At 38.5% G+C, this 19,074-nt stretch overlaps 1 protein-coding gene across 1 annotated transcript in view; it reads left to right on the plus strand.

The window, feature by feature from the left end:
- The window catches only part of LOC139687065 (cytosolic carboxypeptidase 6), a 1,035,710-nt gene that overhangs the window by 737,727 nt on the left and 278,909 nt on the right, over window positions 1-19,074 (plus strand). The window contains exon 6 of the mRNA XM_071584170.1: window positions 272-401. Within this exon, the coding sequence (XP_071440271.1) occupies window positions 272-401 (130 nt within the window). The remainder of the gene's footprint in view (window positions 1-271; window positions 402-19,074) is intronic.

Genomic DNA, 19,074 nt, shown 5'->3' on the forward strand with positions numbered 1-19,074 from the left:
TTTGTGTTTTGTTAGGAGTCACAAAATGTTTTATTTAGTTGCTATGCCGATCTAAAACCCACCTTAACCGGTAGATTACCTAAAAATAATAATAATAATATATATATATATACATATATATATATATATATATATATATATATATATATATATATATATATTTATTTATTTATTTATTTATATGTATATAGAGTTGATTTGTCCTATTACTTTTAATGAATGCCCTTACCACGTCATTAATATGCATTTATTGTGAAAATTTAATATTCAGCAACAACGCCGCCTGGACTTGTTGACCATAACTCATCCACAAAATATGAAGGCTGGAAAGAAAGGACGAGTGGTTTTTATTATCAGCCGCATCCACCCCGGAGAGTCTCCCACATCTTACGTATGTCAAGGTAAAATTATTCAATTTTGTGGAAAATTATTCAATAATGTTACTAAAAGATGTAAATCTCTTTCATAGGCTGTTAATATTGTTGTCTTTTCATTATTTTAAACCATCAAAAACCGCTGCGAGGGTTTATTGCAACAAGCCATCTGATGATTATGGTACCATTGATAATTACTCTTCGTGTTTTTTAGCTACCATCATCATTCATACTTAATAATGCGAATTCGATGATATATTGGTCCCTTTGTGAACTAATATATCATTAGTAACCAAGGAATATTGCCAATCGTTTGTAACGAATGCTAAATTGAAAAAGTTATAGCTTGCCGGGTGTTATATAGGAATAGCTTCAATAATCATGTTCTACTTTAAATTATTTTACCGTTAAAATTATTATTCCACATGGTTATCTAAAATGAAAATGTGTCAATGAATGATCGCTTTCGTGTAAATCTATGCATGCTTTCTACGTGATCTTAAGAAGTCTGGAAACACTTTTGAAAATATTTGATTTAAAACAAACACCTGAAAATGTCTTTCTAGTGCCCGAGTAAATAAAAGCAGTGACTATAATGCTTATGTTTACACGATTTTTATTTACCGCTTATTCTTAATATAAATGGTAGGTACACATGCAGTAACGGCGAATGATGAATTAGAAAATAGGTCTATGTTGAAATGAATGTGGCTAGCTCGGATGAAAAATTGAGAGCAGAAGTTGAGATAATGTTGAGTTAACATGAATTTGAGGTCAGAGACGCTTAACCATCTCGATTCGTAAAACTTTTTCTTCTAATGGCTACCAATTACTAATGTAACACTTGTACACTCTGTACAAATGGAGTACATCTAACTCTATACATAATGGAGTAATTGAAACGGGTGGTGGGGAAATGCAATGAGAAAGTTAAAGAGAGATGTTATTTTGCTCTAGTTAGACCTCATTGGGAATATGCCGCAAGGTTTTGGGATCCTTGGGAGAAAATTTGGCAAAAAGAATTAGATAAAGTCCAGATAAAATCCGCCTGATTTGTTAAAAATTTTATTAAAATAACACAAATTAACCAAGTCTCTAAGGGGGTTTAGGCTGGGAGCCACTCAAAGTACGAAGAGAAAAGTGAGACGTAGACTTTTAGAAAGGTTCAGAACAAACGAGTTTAGCGATGACAGTAAAGGAATTCTAATAGCCCCACACTACTTAGGCAAACCACAAAGATAAAATAAGGGAGATAGATTTCAGGACTGATAGATACAAATACTCATTCCTTCCCCGAAAAATCAGAATGGTAAGAAACCAAATTCACTTTGGAAACACTAAAAAAATTTATGTACAAGTCGGCACAAAATTAGAAATTGCAATGATATCAGGTACATTTGTAGGTTCATGTGTATGTTGGTAGGTAGTTCGAGTGTTTGCTAGTGTATGGGGTGTGAGTGTTCTTGCATGAATGTATACCATGTATTGTTTATGAACCGTATAAAATTGTGTCTTTTGCATACGGTTTCTTTTTTTCTCTATTAATTACGGGTAGTGTGCTAACACCCCCCGCCACATCCCCTTGCGGCGGCTTGCGGGATGTTAATTAGATGTACACCTTTCTTTCTGTAATGAATGCAAACTGTTGCATCTGCTTTAATAAGTTTTCTATATTATTTAAATAGGAAAGTGTTATATCTTTCCTCTGTAATGGTCAGTTAAATAATATATATCATTTATCGCGAAAAACAGCAGTATATCATTTAATAATTAGTGTATGCCCCACAGTTTAAAAAATATTAACTATATTACTTCGACGTATATTATTCAAATTCACAAATATGACAATTTTTTTTCAATGGAAATTATAAAACATGCTCTTCTTTTTACAATATCGTTGATATAACTTCTGGAGATATTGAGATGCATTTCGGAGGTATTTAGTTGTCCTAAAAGAATAACCCACAACAGTAAAACTGTACTTACCTTATTTTTCTCTTCAAATAAAATATTTAGGAAAGGATATATAAATTTCACAGGACAATGAACTATGATGTATATCATATTATTGCATATCATAGTTTACCTAACGTTTAAGGTAATTTTTGGATGTAGACAAATACCAAAAAAATGTCTTGTCGCTCCGAACAAACACAACCCAACACCTCACAGTACAAAAAGCCCTTCTTCAGCTCCGTATACTTCCTTTTCCCTTTATTCCGTCCAAAATCCTTTTTCTCTTTCTGCCCCTTTCTCGTTTTCCTAACATTCTCTCCTCTATCACAGTCTTCAACATCCCATTGCCAAACAATATGCCTTGCATCAATTTTTTGCCTCTTTTGGATTTCTCCCAACAATCCCCCTCCTCCCCCACTATACCCAGTACCTCCTCATTTGCTTTCCTATCTGTCCACCTCACCTATCTCAATCACCTGCCCTCCTCACCTAAACTCACATTTGAAAAGCTTCCAAACAATGCTTACCATTCTGCTTCGAATACAATGTTTCTGAGCTGTACATAACTACGCTACTTATCAAAGTTTTAACAAGCCTTTTCCAAGCATCCTTACTCAACTTTCCCATGATCAATTCCTTCCTTCTGAAAGCTTCAATGCCTAAAGCAATTCTTCTCCTCATTGCCCTACTTCATTGACCATTTTGGTCCAAAACACTTCCGTGATACGTAAACTGTTCCACCTGCTCCAGTCTTTGACTCCTATTTATTGCTTAACTTAGCCTTTCCCTTTCTGGTGTACCGCATAACTTTTATTTCATTTATATTGATTCTCATCCCATATCTTTCACACTGAATTTTTATTTCACCAAGAATTGCTTGCAACACTTGGCTGACTGACAATCTAGAGATTGTTCATCAGCATACCTATCAGATTTTGTGAATTCACCTCCGACTTCCATTCTTATCTCCAGTTCTTCCAATGCATCTTTGATCATTTCCTCCATGCATACGTGCAACAGCACCGGTGATAACGGACAGCCCTACATTAATCCTCTTCCTAACACTGCCCATCCGAATACACTGTCCCCTACTAGCGCCTCGTAGTCCATATGTACAGGCTACGGATTAGCCTCTTGCACCTCAAATCTATTTATATTTTCAATGATATTTTCATTAGTTTTTCCCAATTCAATCAAATACTTCTTTGAATTCTACGAAACATGCCCTGATTGTATTAATTATTCCTCTCTATTAGTGGTATCCTTAATGCAATGGTATCACACGTGCTATCACATTCTTTAACTTAAACTGGTTATCCCCTAAGTAATCATTTACCCTGATCTCCATCCTTCTGTTGCGGATTCTGAGGACCACTTCAGCTGTGACCGCATTCAAACTTATTACTCTGTAGTCTTTGTATGTCGTCTCTATCTTTTGATACCCCTCGCTGCCTCTCCTACCCTCCGTTGTATATTACTCTTTAACTATCACTCCCGTCATCCCCGCTATTCTTCCATCTCACCTTGCACAGACCTAAAATATCTGTATACAGGGTTCGTCCGGAAAATAAGTGTACTGATTTTTTCCCGCCGCTCCAGGCGTGCCCAGCACCGCTCTGACGGGCTGCGATTGGAGGGGGGTATGTTGGCAAGCGACGCTGAAAAAGGCAGTCGGCTCTGAGCTGTGGTGTAGTGAGGAGCTCTGTTAACGCGAACCTCCACGCTCGACCCACGTCACGGAACGCGATGCCGAAGTTTTTGGAGCAGCGTTATTCCATCAAATTTGCGGTAAAGCTTAGGAAATCGTCTACCGAAACTGTCGGTATGATTAACCAGGCTTACGGGGAGTCAGCCATGTCCAGAAACATGATCTTTCGGTGGCACAAGATGTTCGTGGAGGGCAGAGAAGAGGTCGACGACGAACCACGGCCTGGGCGCCCATCAACGACACTCACCGACGAAAATGTGCGAAAAGTTCGCGATGTACTGAACTCTGATCGTCGTCTTAGTGTTCGGATGATAGCAGAGCAGTGTAATGTGCCAAAAACAATAGTGCACGAGATTATTAGGGAGCAATTACAGATGCGAAAAATTTGTGCAAAGTTGGTGCCGAAAGTTCTCAGTGATGATTAAAGACTCAATCGTTTGGAAATCGCGACACAACTTGCGGATCACTGCAAAAATGATTTTTTAGAGAACGTTGTTTCGGGTGACGAGACATGGATCTTTGAGTATGACCCGGAGTCGAAGAGACAAGGTGCGGAGTGGCACACCCCATCATCACCCCGTCAAAAGAAAGCTCGCATGAGCAAATCTCGGATCAAGGCGATGCTCATTGTCTTTTTTGACAAAAGGGGAGTCGTCCACTACGAATTTGTACCTGAACGACAAACGGTAAATGCTGCATTTTACGTCCAAGTGCTCGACAGGCTTCGAAAACGAGTCGCCCGCGTCCGGCCAGCGATCAAAAACATCTGGCGGCTGCATCACGACAATGCGCCGTCTCACACCGCGCTTGTCGTGTCGGACTTCTTGGCCAAGCACGGCGTGGCAACGCTGCCGCACCCGCCCTACAGCCCGGACTTGGCACCACCGGACTTCTTTCTGTTCCCGAAGATAAAGAGAAGTTTGAAAGGAACGTGATACGGGACTTTGGACGCCGTCAAAGAGGCCGTGACGACGTGTCTTCGAGAGGTTCCCGATGATGCCTTCGCGGGAGCGTTCTAGGAATGGGAACGCCGCTGGAACAAGTGTATCGACTCACAAGGGTCCTATTTTGAGGAATATTAGCCTAAGATATGTAAAAGTGTAATAATTTTTTTTCCTGAGCTCAGTACACTTATTTTCCGGACGAACCCTGTATAGTCTTCTTACCATCTCTCGCTTCATATTCTTTAATTTACCGCTGCTCAACCGTGTCCTAACCTTTCAAGTTCCTATTCTATCTTATTTGGTCTTCTTCTTCAGCGTCTGTTGCGCTGCTGCTGTCAGTTTTCCTTTGCAAGGTTTTCGTGAGAAGACAACCGCGGAAGCCTTGCCTCACTCGCTGCCGGGCAGGACACACGGCCGATTGGGCCGAGTACTGCAGTTACCGGGACTCATATTCCCTATGCCGTCCAGCATAAAAATCTTGGGATTAATAATTGAGGTGGGAAGCAGGATATGAGTTTTAAAATGATAGCTCTATTTAATTAGATCAGTTTCTATCAAAGTACTCCAGTCCACAAAGCAAATGCCATTCCTTTCAAACATTGGCCGCATGAATGAAAATGTGTTGGGTATGTTACGACCTTTAGATGTTTTGAAAATTTTTTACTACTTAAGGGTGAAATTTAATTTCAGGTTCTAGGGTTTGTAACCCTTTGGTTTTACGTAACCATGTATTTAGCAATAACATTTTGCTATTTCCTCTGCTTAAATTCATTAAACTTGCGTCTTGCGTGTTCAGAGAAAGAAAATGTTATAAAATGACACATTTTACGGTAGGTGTTTCCCCAAAAATCTTGATCGTATTTTCCCTTATCCTTCTTGCATCATTCTGTGCCGTATCGTTTTCTCTTTTGAAATTCGCACTCAACTTATCTCATTGGTATTTGTATCTCATTGGCAACAATGGATCCTTCCTCAAACCTTCTTCCCTGCCCTCCTCATCAGCATCAACCAACTGCCCGATTATCATCTTCAATTCCATTCCACATCTTCCGATAAACAAAAATTAAAAAACGCATTAAAATTGTAAGCATACATTAAAATCAAATTCTTTACAATTATGGAAGTAATGACTGGACAAATTTGAACGGAGACAGATAGGGTTTATTAGACAAAAATAAATGCTTTCACAATATTTATAATGCGGTTACAATGTGTATAACAAAATCATTTACATTTCCCATACATCATCAACTTTCAAGCTATAGTACCTCCCCTTACTGCCATCACACTTTTCTTTTTATTACCATTGACTCTCTTCTACTGTATACATGAGCTTGGCTTCCGCATCTCTTTATCCCCGCACTCATGCACACGAGATTCATCAATTGAATATGAAGTCACCTTGAAAGAGGGTCGTGCATTATCCCACCAATATCTCCCAAATGTACGATCTTTCTTAAGTTTCAGGCACGATAAACTTTTCCCAGTGATATAATTCAAGTTCTGTCCAGTGAATATGGATACGCATTTTAATTCGGATAAATAATTTTGCAAACGTTTCATTCGTTTCATTGATTTCACTCTAGCGTCTCGTGGACTCTTCCTAATTGACACAGCTCAACTACTCCTCCTTATGATAATGAACAACGTATTTTACAAAGGTTTTTTTTCATTTTTTGGAGCACGAATGCTGATATTGACGAGATTTGGACAATAATTTGGACGGGGTACACGATTTTGCTCTAATTAAGCGAGATTATCACTATTTCTAAATGGTTCTCGTGGAATAAATACACCGCGAATATAAAATTCGCAGGTGAAGTTTTTCTATTTTAACGTGTGAATGGCACCTTAAAAAAATTAAACTCCGTTTGTGCTCTTAATACTGTTTGACAACAAATATGTGAACACAAAATGTATAATCACACTCTCTTTAATAGCCCTTGGAGATTCACTATATCTTGAGGGAGCTATCAGTAAAAGGGGTTCATGACTGAAGGTGATATTCAAACCTAACCCTCAAATAACTTATAAAGAAGCTATAAAAAACAAGCGAAGCAAAATTATTATTTATAATTCTAATAATAATAATTTAAATTATTATCCTCCCTCAAAATAATCTTAATTGTTAGATTACTGAATTTTTGTCATAGTTACATCACATTTACGTATCATAAAATTAAAGAAAGCAATTAATAGAATCTACAAAGATTAATGGAATAATTGCATCAAATTCGGGCTTTTCAACTCAGATTCTATAATTAGATATCTCTAACAATATGTTTATCTTTTGCGAATTGATAATTGCACTCAATTTGCTTTTAACAAATTAAATAGAAATGTAAGCAAAAATAACTCTCCTCATTCCCTTCTTTATATCTGAGGGTCAATGTGTATGAACATAATGTCTGCAATAACGTACTGCTAATGATGAATAATCAATTGCTAAAGATCAATCTATGCTTCCCATTATTAATATGACTTAAAATATTTCATATGCTATCATTTTATAATTATCTCTACGTAAATTTTTTAGTATTCACGTTTACAATTTTGTGTACCTCTTAGTCCATAATTGTTCATAGTAGATAGATATTATGACGGAAATTGTATTCACCCGCATAATTTTCAACTCATATTGGGAGAACGAAACTTCACTATGGCTTCCAGCTACGGAATCACGACATAACTTAGGTGGAGCCTCGTATATTATGAAATACGAACGGTATTTTTGGAAAGATCTATGGGGTTATACATGAATGTGAAGTACTTCAATAAGCATGTCATTATATATAACGGGTAAACTTTATACCATAACGCAGCAATTTGAATTTGGAAATATTGCCTGTGTGTCGTTCTGAGCCACTAATGCATCTTCGTGTGGCACTGCTGCTATCACCAGTTTCGAAGCGGAAAGGCCACTTCCTTTGTAACTCAAAAGAGTGCGTCAATGTGGCAGCTCTGTGGCTCATAATGTTCGGGATGCTCTGAGGAATATTTTCTATAATTACTCGAGAAGTGTTAACCCGTGAAAGATTAAGCCATCCTCCCTTAGGATCTAGCGGAGGCAGCACCCTTGCTTGATCGCCCATATATCGTGTCCACGTTTCAGTGAAGCCATGGTGCTTGATTCAATGGAAGGCTGACCATCTGAATTCGTCCGTGTGAAGTCAGAGAGTGCTTGGGGGAAGAGATCGGTCGGCTATTTACCTTGGGATTGGCAGTTGATCGTCCGGTGAGAAGCGCAGGTAGTAGGAAAGGTGCGTGGGTGGGTGATGGATGGAGGGTGGAGGAGGTGGGTGCGCGGGTTGTTGGCAGTGGCCGAGGGGGAGCAGGCACATGCGTTCGGCCCACTCACAGGTTTCTGGAGAATTAAACGCTCCGATTTGAATTTAGTGTCGAATTTATTGGAATGCAAACGACGAGCGTTCGAATCCACTTGTTCATCGTCACTGGCGTTAGCCTTTATTGATTTATGCAGCATTGATGGATGGAATATCCTCAGCCTTTGACGCTCTCGCAACGGTGTTGGGCGCCTCTCTGTATCCACTACGCTATCGCCGCTGCCCGCTGCTCTTTCGTGACACTCACACAATTTTACTCTCAACTCGACGCTCGATAAATCGGTGCCGTTGGTTTTTCCAACCTGCAAAAGGTCGGTTAGCGATTCTTCCTTGATACCTGGAGCTCTTAAACCAGGCCATGCTTATATTTGAAAAAATAATGGTCGATAGTAAGAAAGATCCAATGCCAATATCTTAAATAATTATTTGATGTAGTCGCATTAGAGGAAAAACATACAGGTATTAATTACGCTTTTATATTTGAAAGTAAGTTTTTCAAGTCACCCTTTTGTTGCAAATGTACTCTAAAGCAATTTGGCAAATGTGCGCTTTCGGTTCTTTAGAAAAAAATTATTTAAAGAACATATTCGTGTAAAAGATTTCGATTCATTTTTTCAGCCTTAATAAGTTTCCTATACTGCCTTCAGATTTTTCCCTATTTTACCCGCTGTAATTGAATAATTTAACTTCTACTTACTCTCTCTGGTAAAATCTTTGCAGTAAAAGTAATAATCATTATTGGTCGTTCAATCCTAAGACTGGTTGACTGTTGCCCTCCATCCTACCCTATCTTTCTCCCTGGTATTTTTTCACTGTACTTTCTTCTTTATTTTTCCCGTACATTTCACCCTTGGCCTTCCTCTTGGAACTTTTGCCTCTATTATTCCTTCTATTATAGTCTTTACAAATCGATTCTGCTTCAGAGTGTTGCCAACCCATCTGTTTCTCCTTGTATCTGTGGTGCTCCATAAGGTCCGTTCTTCGTCTATTCTTTCGAATACTTCTTCCTATCCTATTTTATCCGACCATTTGATCTTAAGCAACCTCCTCCAGCACCAGGTTTCAAAGGCTTCTAGTTTTCTCTGGTCTACTTTTCCGATGGTCCATGCTTCTGATCCATAGAGTGCCACGCTCCATACGAATGTTCTCACGTAGTGTTTCCTCGTGTGTAGTACTATCTTCTTTGAATACAGAAGTTGTCTTTTCATTATGAATGCCCTCTTAGCTTGAGCTAATCTTGGCTTGATGTCGATAGTACTTCTTCCGTCCCATATGATAGTTCTTCCGGGATAGGTGAAGGAATCCACTTACTCTATTTTTTTTCCTTTTTTTCCTCGTAGTCCGCTTCTCTCATCCACATACTAGGATTTAAGTCTTCATCAAGTTAACGTTCATTTTGAGTCTTTGTATAACTTGATCCAATGGTGACCTTTGAAGATCCTACTATTTTTCAGGGATCATTGGAATAGAGTCAGCGAAGCGTAGCATGCTTATCTCTTCTCCATTGATCCTAATTCCGTTTTATCCGATGCCTTGTTCTTCTCTTATTGCCTCCTCCAGGTACATGTTGAACAATGCAGGTGAGAGGTTGCATCCTTGTTTATATTAACCTCTATATGGCCTCCTGCTCTCATTCGCATTGAGGTAATTTGATTCTTGAAGAGCTGATAGATTATTCTTCTGTCGTTGCAATCTATTCCGAGTTTTTTCCAGCAGTCCAAACATCTTGTGTCATTCCACATTGTCGAAGTCTTCTCCAAGTCCACGAATGCCACATAAAGTTGCTTTTTCACATGTACTGTTTTCTCTATCATGATTCTCAGAGAGAATATGGCTCCCCTGGTTCCTTGTACTTCTAAAAGCCAAATTGGGTTTCCGATAGGTTATCTTCAATTTTCCTTTCCATTTTTCTAATTATTATTCACGTCAATGTTTGTTATGCATGTGACCCAAGAATCAAGCTTCCGTGTTCCTCAATTTTCTCTGTCCTCGTCTTCTTTGGTATCGCGATCATCACACTCCTTTGAAAGTCTTCCGCCTTTGTCACTATCTTTGATTATTCCATGCAGATTGTCCTCGACATGTTTCCGAGTGCCTTGATGATGTCTCCGTTAATTTTGTCTTCTCCAGGAGCTTTGTTTTTCTTTTGGTCTTTTACTGCTCTATCGAATTTGCGGCTAAGTATGTATGGGCCCTGGTTTTCGTCATCCGTTTCACTCTCGTCCTTCATCAGGTTTCCTTCCAGCGGCCTCGGACCTTGGTAGAGTTCCTCGAGTAGAGCCTTCGATAAATTGCTTCCACCTATTGCCAACATCTTAGCCTTCTATCAGTATATCCCTTTTTATATCGCTGACGTTGCTTTTCACTGTCCTTTCTCGGAAATGTTTCTTCACGAGTTTGTATGCTGTATCGGTATTCCCCTTCTTCATATTTTCGTTGATTTCATTGCAGCAGCCTTCCATCCAATTCTCCCTAGCCTTTTTGAATTTGCGGTTGACTTGCTTCTTGAAGAGTCTTTCCTCATTATCATTCCCGGCATTGTTGTATTTTCTTCTTTCTTATTTCTTTTTTATCTCGTTCGTGATCCATGATTTCTTCGCGTCGGCTCTCTTTCTCACCAGCTGCTCTTATACAATTGCCCTCTTTAGTTCATCTCATCGCTCTTCGGTGCTCCTTTCTCCCTCATCACCCTGTTGGCTGTCAATGGCCGAGGCGAATCTTCTCTGCTACCTTTTTTCGCCCGCAATATTGAGTCCCACCTTAGCTCTTGTTTGGTCTTCGTAGTTTTCTCGCAGCGAAGTTGGCTCTCCATGATTTCTAGGTGATGATCGCTATTTATGTCTGCAACAGGGTAGCTCTTGCACTGCTTCACCTGGTTCTGGTATCTCCTTCTTACTAGTATGTCCTATTTGGTATCTTGCGATATCCCATGGTATCTTCCATGTGTACCGCCTTCGTCAATGTTTTTTTCGAATAGAGCATTAGCTAATACATGCATAAAATACATCTTCTTCTCTAATTGCGGAACTCGACTAGTCTTTCTCCTTTGGCGTTCCGTTTTCCCAGCCCGAAATTTCCGACGCTTCGTCCTTCCTCTCCTTCTCCTACAACTGCGTTCCTGTCTCCCATTATGATGAGATTTTCTTTCGCCTTCACCCGTCCGAGGACTTCTTCCATTTGCTCTCAAACTTCTTCTATTTCTTCATCTATGTGGCTAGACGTCGGCATGTTTGCTTGCCCGATCGCGATGTCCGTCGGTTCTCCTTCCGCCTTCACCTTCAGAATCATCCTGACCGATATACCCTTCCTAGTGGTCTCCAATTCGGGGAGGTGTGGTGTCCCGATCGGGGAACTCCGGGTGGGGACTACTGGGATATTTTACCGGGAAGGATGCCATCATGTCATAATTAGGTGGAGTCTAGGGCTTCATCTCTTCGGGAGGCTTTCAAGGTGTTTCCCGTTGCCTTCCATAGTATTTCGGCCGAATTCCGTAAAATTCACTCTCGCCCGAATCTATTGATACCACAGCTTCGGCTGTTGTTGATCTGCGCCATTCACGCCTTTATACTGAAAGCTGCTTTCTCTCAGTAGTCGGGTCATGTTGTGTTGTGTAAAATTTGTCAACTTGGTAATAATTTTCCGACGAAGTAGCCAGAAAAATATTCTCCGTGCTAAGTCTCGAACCAGCAACCCTCGGCATGCTAAGAGTCGAACACGCTACCCCTGGTCCACCCCGGTCCCATCTCGGCTACTTTTAACTGTAGTTTAAATATAATTTTGACTTCTACGGAGAAACTAATTTCTAGGGTATACTATATACTTTATCTTTTCTTTAACTCACGGGTTTTTCTAACATGAAATACAGAGAAATCTGCCCTCGTACCTGATTTGTTCTCTCATATCTTGGGGTTAAAGTTTTCAATCTCATCGATTAAAGAAAGCTAATTAACTTTCCACTTTTTTTAACTTTCTATTATTTAGATTTACTTGAATATGAAAACACCTTATAAATGCTAACTAAACATATATTGTTCAGAATTCCACGTGTCATTCATTTCCCGTTGCCATGCATCGCATAATTGTATTTCTGGGCGTACATAATGCTCTTGGATATCATATGCCATTAGTACTGGCATTTCTCTGATGGATTCTCCCTCTATGCTGTTTTAGACATTATCGCATGGTAAATATTTCGGTTTCATTATTTACACTGAAGTATGAATTTTCATTTCAGGTTCTAGGCCTTTTAACCCTTGGTCCAGCATGATCATATATTTACCCATAAGCATTTGCTATTACCTGCATTTTCATATCCCCATTGTTTTTGTTCCAATTGAATCTTCTCGACTTAATTCTATATTCACTTTATTTACATTTATCTTGCGTTTTCAGAGTAGGAAAATGTTATAAATGGACAATTTTGAAATGGAATTAAAAAAAAATCTTTACGATAGGCTATGCCCCAAAATAGATCTCCCAATGCTTCTTATTCTTTGAGGTAAGCTGTAATAAGTCTCTTTCCTCAAATTTGTACTTGCATATCTCACTGGTGATTGTACCGCACGCCTTGTTATCCGCATTCAGAACAATGGATACTTCAAACGTTCTTCCCTGCCCGCCCGCCTCACTTCCCAGACTAATTTCCCTGGTTTACCTACATTTTGATGCTTATTATAGTGAATTAAACCTTACTTTATCCTTCTCCAAAGCATACCCTCATTTTAAGACATTAGAAGATTCATTCATTTGGTTTTGCCAAACATTTCTATCCTGTGGACATATTCTCACCAATATCTCTTCCCCACCACAATTCTTTCCATATATTTTAGCGTGTTAATTTGCCTAAACATTATCTATTTATGCGCCCCAATCCATTTTTACTTGATAAAACTGCTAATGTAATATTGATATTAAAAAATCGTCTTTCGGTAAAATGAATATGAAACACCTGACTGCAGTCGCTATTTTAAAACCCATCGTATTAACCACTCATATTTATGTCTGTGCATTTGACAAGACTGAAGAGTGTTTTCTTTTGTATTTTCTTCCACGATTTTCACAACGAAAAGATTTAAGGTTTTCCCCCAACACAGCCACCTAAAGGGATGTTTCCATTATGTTCTTGTTAATTTATGCAGAGTTGATATCCTTCTTTCGTTTTGTAATTTGGCATTGCGCAAATAAAAAACTTTGAACTGAAAAAAAGCTTAAAACATTTCTGAACAGAAGAAGCCGACCGTAACGCCGAAGATTTGAAGTTGCGGTCTTCCTTGAGGTCATACCAAACAGAAACGCTCCCAATCCAATATCTAAAATGGCCTTCTAACTGCTCTCCCTCCTGTTGGAACATAGCAAAAAAACACGTTACCGCATTTGAAGTGTGCCGCCTATACTACGTAATTTCGCTATCCCTATAAACTTCAGGTTCATTATTTATTCTGGTTATTACTGAAGATACGAGATGTGAAGTAGTGCGCTTTGCGGGAAACGACTTACCTAATTTTCTTTCCTTATTTCTTCGTCATTTAAATCATTGAGCATTGCTCTTTACTTTCACTTTATACACCTGCAAAGAACGTGGTTTTCATCAGTGACCATTTGTTTCATTTGCTTTAAATACAGGTGTAAACAATACGTATCAGATATTTTTAAATGGATATATGCAGTAAACGAACTTCAAAATAATTTCACAGATGATATTCTATGTATATTCCCTTGGGGCAGCACAGTTTCATTTTGATGCTAGATACACATTATGTACTAATCTGAACGGATTCCATTCTGCTACATGAAATAGCCTCTTGCATGAGCTCCACGTATATTTTTAGGAATTAAACCAAGAGGTAAAAAGAAAGAAACCTTATTGCGAAGGAAACCGTTATGAATAGCCTCAACTAGCAGATGGCTGATCAATTGCCACATCATTGAGTGAAGTAATTCTCCAGCAAACGAGGGTCATGTACGTCCATTTTGGTTTCCAGGCAGAAAGTGTGGAATCTTTTTGAAAATATTAGAACAGAGGGAAAGCACTTATTTATAAATGCTACCGGAAACAGACTATCTTGTTAGCAGGCTATGTTGCGGATTTCCTTGTAATATTAAATATATATAGATATTACGCCATGCACAACAGTCCCACGCTCAAAATATGAGCGTGACTTTCTATTAACTATTACCGTACGGTTTTGCGCTAGGATTGAAATAGTACATGATCCGCAGAATAGTATTAAGCAAACAGGTAATATAGTGGCATTTTTTTATCATTGAAAATTATGTTAAATTGATTTTGCGTTGAATTTGAGTAAAACTGAATTTTTTTTCCTAATGGCTTTGTACTTCTTAAGCATATTTATTTAGTTTTGTGCTTCTTGACGTGATGTAAGAAACTGCTAAAATTGAGGGAAACACGCCGGAGAAACCATTTAAATACTCAACTTTAACTAAAATTTGATTTGGCATATTGGAATTTATATGAGGTTTCTTACTGATTCACTAAGGTTGTTCATTGTAAAATGGCAAGTCAAAAATCCTTGATACGGTCCATTGGGAAATTAATTTTTTTTATTATCAAACAGTCGATTATGAATTTCCTATTGCTTAATATTTTATATATGTATAGGAGATAAAATGTTTAGCCCTGTGGTCAGGTAAAATCTTTGCCAATTCAATGGAAGACAATTCATTGACATTCCTGTAAGATATTTTTCTTTCCGTAAAGCATATGTAGCAATATTTGAAGAAAAATCTTATTTAAAGATTTGAGGCTTCATAAAAGGATTTTTGTTACCAAGCCAGATTTATGATTGGACAGCAATGTGACCTTTGTGGCCCATAGCAATAAAAACGCAAACTGCTAAAAGCCCACCCTTCTCCAGGTCTAAATTTTGAATCCCACTCATAAATGATTCGAGGTCGGACTTCTTCCCGCGCCTTCAAATTCCCTCAGCCGCTCTCACCAGCTCACTCTCCCAAACCGCCTCCTATTTTCCACTCACCCCCGCCACAAATACACCCGCCCATCCCTTATCACCACGCTCCAAATCCAGGAGATCCTGGGCCCTGCCCCCCTCTCCGGAAATTCTCAACCACTTTCATCCCTCGGGAGCGGGACATAAATTATTCTCTGGCGCGTAAAATCTCCGGGGCGGTGAGGGGAGGGTCAGGTGCCGTGGGTGGGCGGCCTGAGGCAGGGCGAGTGGCGGAGGAGCCATGATCGCCGAGGAAGTTGAAGAAGATGGCCATAGGGGGAGCAGTTGAATAAGTGGATGAGGCGGCAGAGAGCTAGTTGGTGGAGGCGGGAGGTAAAACCTATTGCGGAGAGGATGCTGCCGATGCTTTAAACTTTGACGGTGCACCCAAAAACGAACTCCTCGGATCCAGCTCGATTCATGTTCTCGATAAAATCAAAATCGGCGCACGAATATGAAGAAGTATTTGACGGAACAATTAGGCTCACCTCAAGGTAATATTATTCCGCATTGTTCCTAATAATAATATCTAAATATTGTGCATTTGTACTGCGTTTATTTATGAGTATTTTTTCCCTGAGATGCCGCCATAGGGGTACATAAAAGAACCAAATATTGATTAAAGCCTTGAAATTATGCAGAAGTAGTAAAAGCAATGTAGACGTTAACCTTGATTGCTGTTGTAGATGATAACGAATTCTTCAGTGAGGTGTGAGTATCAGGCGCCGAATATGATGTTTAAAATGTAATTGGTGGAGTTAACATTAAGTTTATAAAATTATGATCAATGCATATTAAATACGTAGCAATAGTAAATAGTTGTTACGTTCATTTTTGCCTGAGGGATTAGTGTTCTAATTCTAAGAAAATGTCGCAAACCCAACTCTACGACAACTACGAATACCTGTGATATTATATGCACGTTAATTACAACTTGTTCCTTTTGATACATTTCTTGAAGAAATTCCATGCATTCTGATGTGGTGCTGATTTAGATCTCAATAGTATTTTCATTAAGTTGACAGAATATGATTGACACAAAGGTCTGAAATTTTTGATCTGTCCTTGATACGTTTACATATAGGAGAATGATTTTGGAGGAGAAAACCGCAGAATTGAAGGTGGCAGAGAATCACAGAATTGAAGGTGACGAAGCATCGAGGTCGGAAATGAAAGGTTTTAGGGAATCAGGGCCATGTGGCAGAGAAGGAAAATATCGCCGATATATCTGAGCCACAATAGAGGTTTCAGGGGTGGTTTTAACAATATATATGTGTATATATATTATATATATATATATATATATATATATATATATATATATATTTATTTATTTATTTATTTATTTATATTTATATATATCAATCATACGGAAACACTCACGCGAGCAGTATAATATTGGGACGGCACAATAGAACACAAATAAAATAGTAACACTGAAAAGGACTCTCACACGGTAAATTGTTTAAGCTTTCGGCCTTCTTCAAGTAAGACTTACTTCAAGAGTCTTACTTGAAGAAGGCCTCGGAGAAGAGCAAAAGCTCAAACAATTTACCGTGTGAGTGTCCTTTTAATTGTTACTTTTTTGTTTGTATTCTATTTTGCCGTCCCAATATTACATATATATATGTAATATTTTAATATGTAATATACGTATACATAAACCATAAACACAGTAATCAACCCGAAGGTCGGTTTAGTAGGTGATGGCAGAGTTCACCCAGTACTAATCCCTATACGGCGTGTGAAAATTTACACATCAGGGTAGGGGGTCCAGTTCCTTTCCCTGTGCCGGTTATGGTTTCCCAGGAAGACCTGGTACCCGAAAAATCACTTTTTAGCTTGGGTGGAGCTGCAGGTGCCCAGAGTGCCTTGCCCGGGAATCGATATATATATATATATATATATATATATATATATATATATATATATATATATATATATAACCATAAAACGTATATATATATGTATATATAATGTGTATGTATGTGTATAATAAAATGTATATATATATATATAATTATATATATACATATATATATATACATATATATATACATATATATTTATATCTATATATTTATATATATATATATATATATATATATATATACATGTATAAGTATATACATTATGAAAGCCACTGAAATGGGCACACCTACGGCTCATCCATCCGCCAATTTTTTTATGATTAAACTTGAACAGAACTTTCTGCAACAACAAACCCTCATGCCACTCTTCTGGGCCCGCTATATGGACGAAATTTTCCTCCTTTGGTCCCCTGGACGCGAAACGTAATCCTCTTTTATTTCCTCTCTCAACTCCTCCTCCTCGGCATCTTTCACTTCTACTATATCTGGCTATAATATCACTTTCCTAGTAATCGATATTCACCTCCAAAACAATATGGGTTGCCATTAAGTCCACATTAAACCGACCAATATCTAACAATACTTTCATGTCATCAGCTGCCACCCATCTTACACAAAACCCATCCCCTTCTCACTCTCAGTCCGTGGCTTCCGTCTCTGCAACAACACCCCCTCCCAACAGAAATACATGGACCAGCTACATGACTCTCTCAAAAAATAAGTGTACCCTGAAAAAAAAATGACCAGTCAAATTCTCAGACCGTCAACCCAATACACTCTTCCCCCCACACCAACCCACCCAAAATGCCCTAATCTTATCACCACTTTCTTCCCCGGAACACACAAAATGAAACATTTAATCCGTGACCTCTTCCCAATTAATAATAACACTCAATCCACATCACTTTTATTCCCACATTGTCCCTCTGTTTCGCTTAAACGCCCGTTGAACTTGCGAGCCATCTTCAAGTCAACAAAACAAACTGCGAGCACCCCCGTCTCTACACCGCCCCATTCGCACCATGCCACCGTCCACGCTGCAAATGCTGACATCTTCTAAGACTCTCCACCTCCCTTACTACCATCTCCCAACCCGACGCCACCTGCACCTCAAAAAACATCATACATCGTCTCTCCTGTAACTTCTGCCCTGCCTTCTACGTGGGACGACTAGCGAGGACTACCCTTTCCCTCCGCATGAATAACCACCTTTTTCCACCAAATCTCCCACCTTCCTTAATTATCCCATCCCTACCCACACTGCTTTTGTGTTCTCTTTATTTGCATATATATATATATATATATATATATATATATATATATATATATATATATATACATATATTTCCCTCCCAGCATTCCCTCCACACCTCCCCTCCACGCCCATAGCTCTTTCCCCTCTCTCCAGTATTTTCAGTCTCTCTTGAAGAAGGCCTCTGAGAGGGCCGAAAGCTCGGACAATTTACCGTGTAAGTGTTCTTTTAAATGTGTCTATTCTTTTCTATTTGTGTTATATTGTGTCAGCCCATTATAGTGCCACTCGTGTGAGTTTTTTCCGTACAATCGTTATATATATATATATATATATATATATATATATATATATATATATATATATATATATATATATATATATATATATATATACATATATATATATACATATATATATAAATTTATATATATATATATATTTATTTATATATTTATATATAAACATACATACATACCAGGGAAAGGAACTTGCCCCCCTACCCTGATATGTGAATTTCACATGCCGTCGGGCATAGTACTGGGTGAACTCTACCTTCACCCACCAAACCGACCTTCGGGTTGATTGCTGTTGAGGTATGTGCACTAAATAAGCTATCGTTGGGATCTTATAACTTTAGGATACCATTATTTTATC

This window comes from Hetaerina americana, unplaced genomic scaffold, assembly GCF_022747635.1.
Source record: "Hetaerina americana unplaced genomic scaffold, ioHetAmer1.1.p SCAF_16, whole genome shotgun sequence".
In the NCBI taxonomy this organism is placed as follows: domain Eukaryota; kingdom Metazoa; phylum Arthropoda; class Insecta; order Odonata; family Calopterygidae; genus Hetaerina; species Hetaerina americana.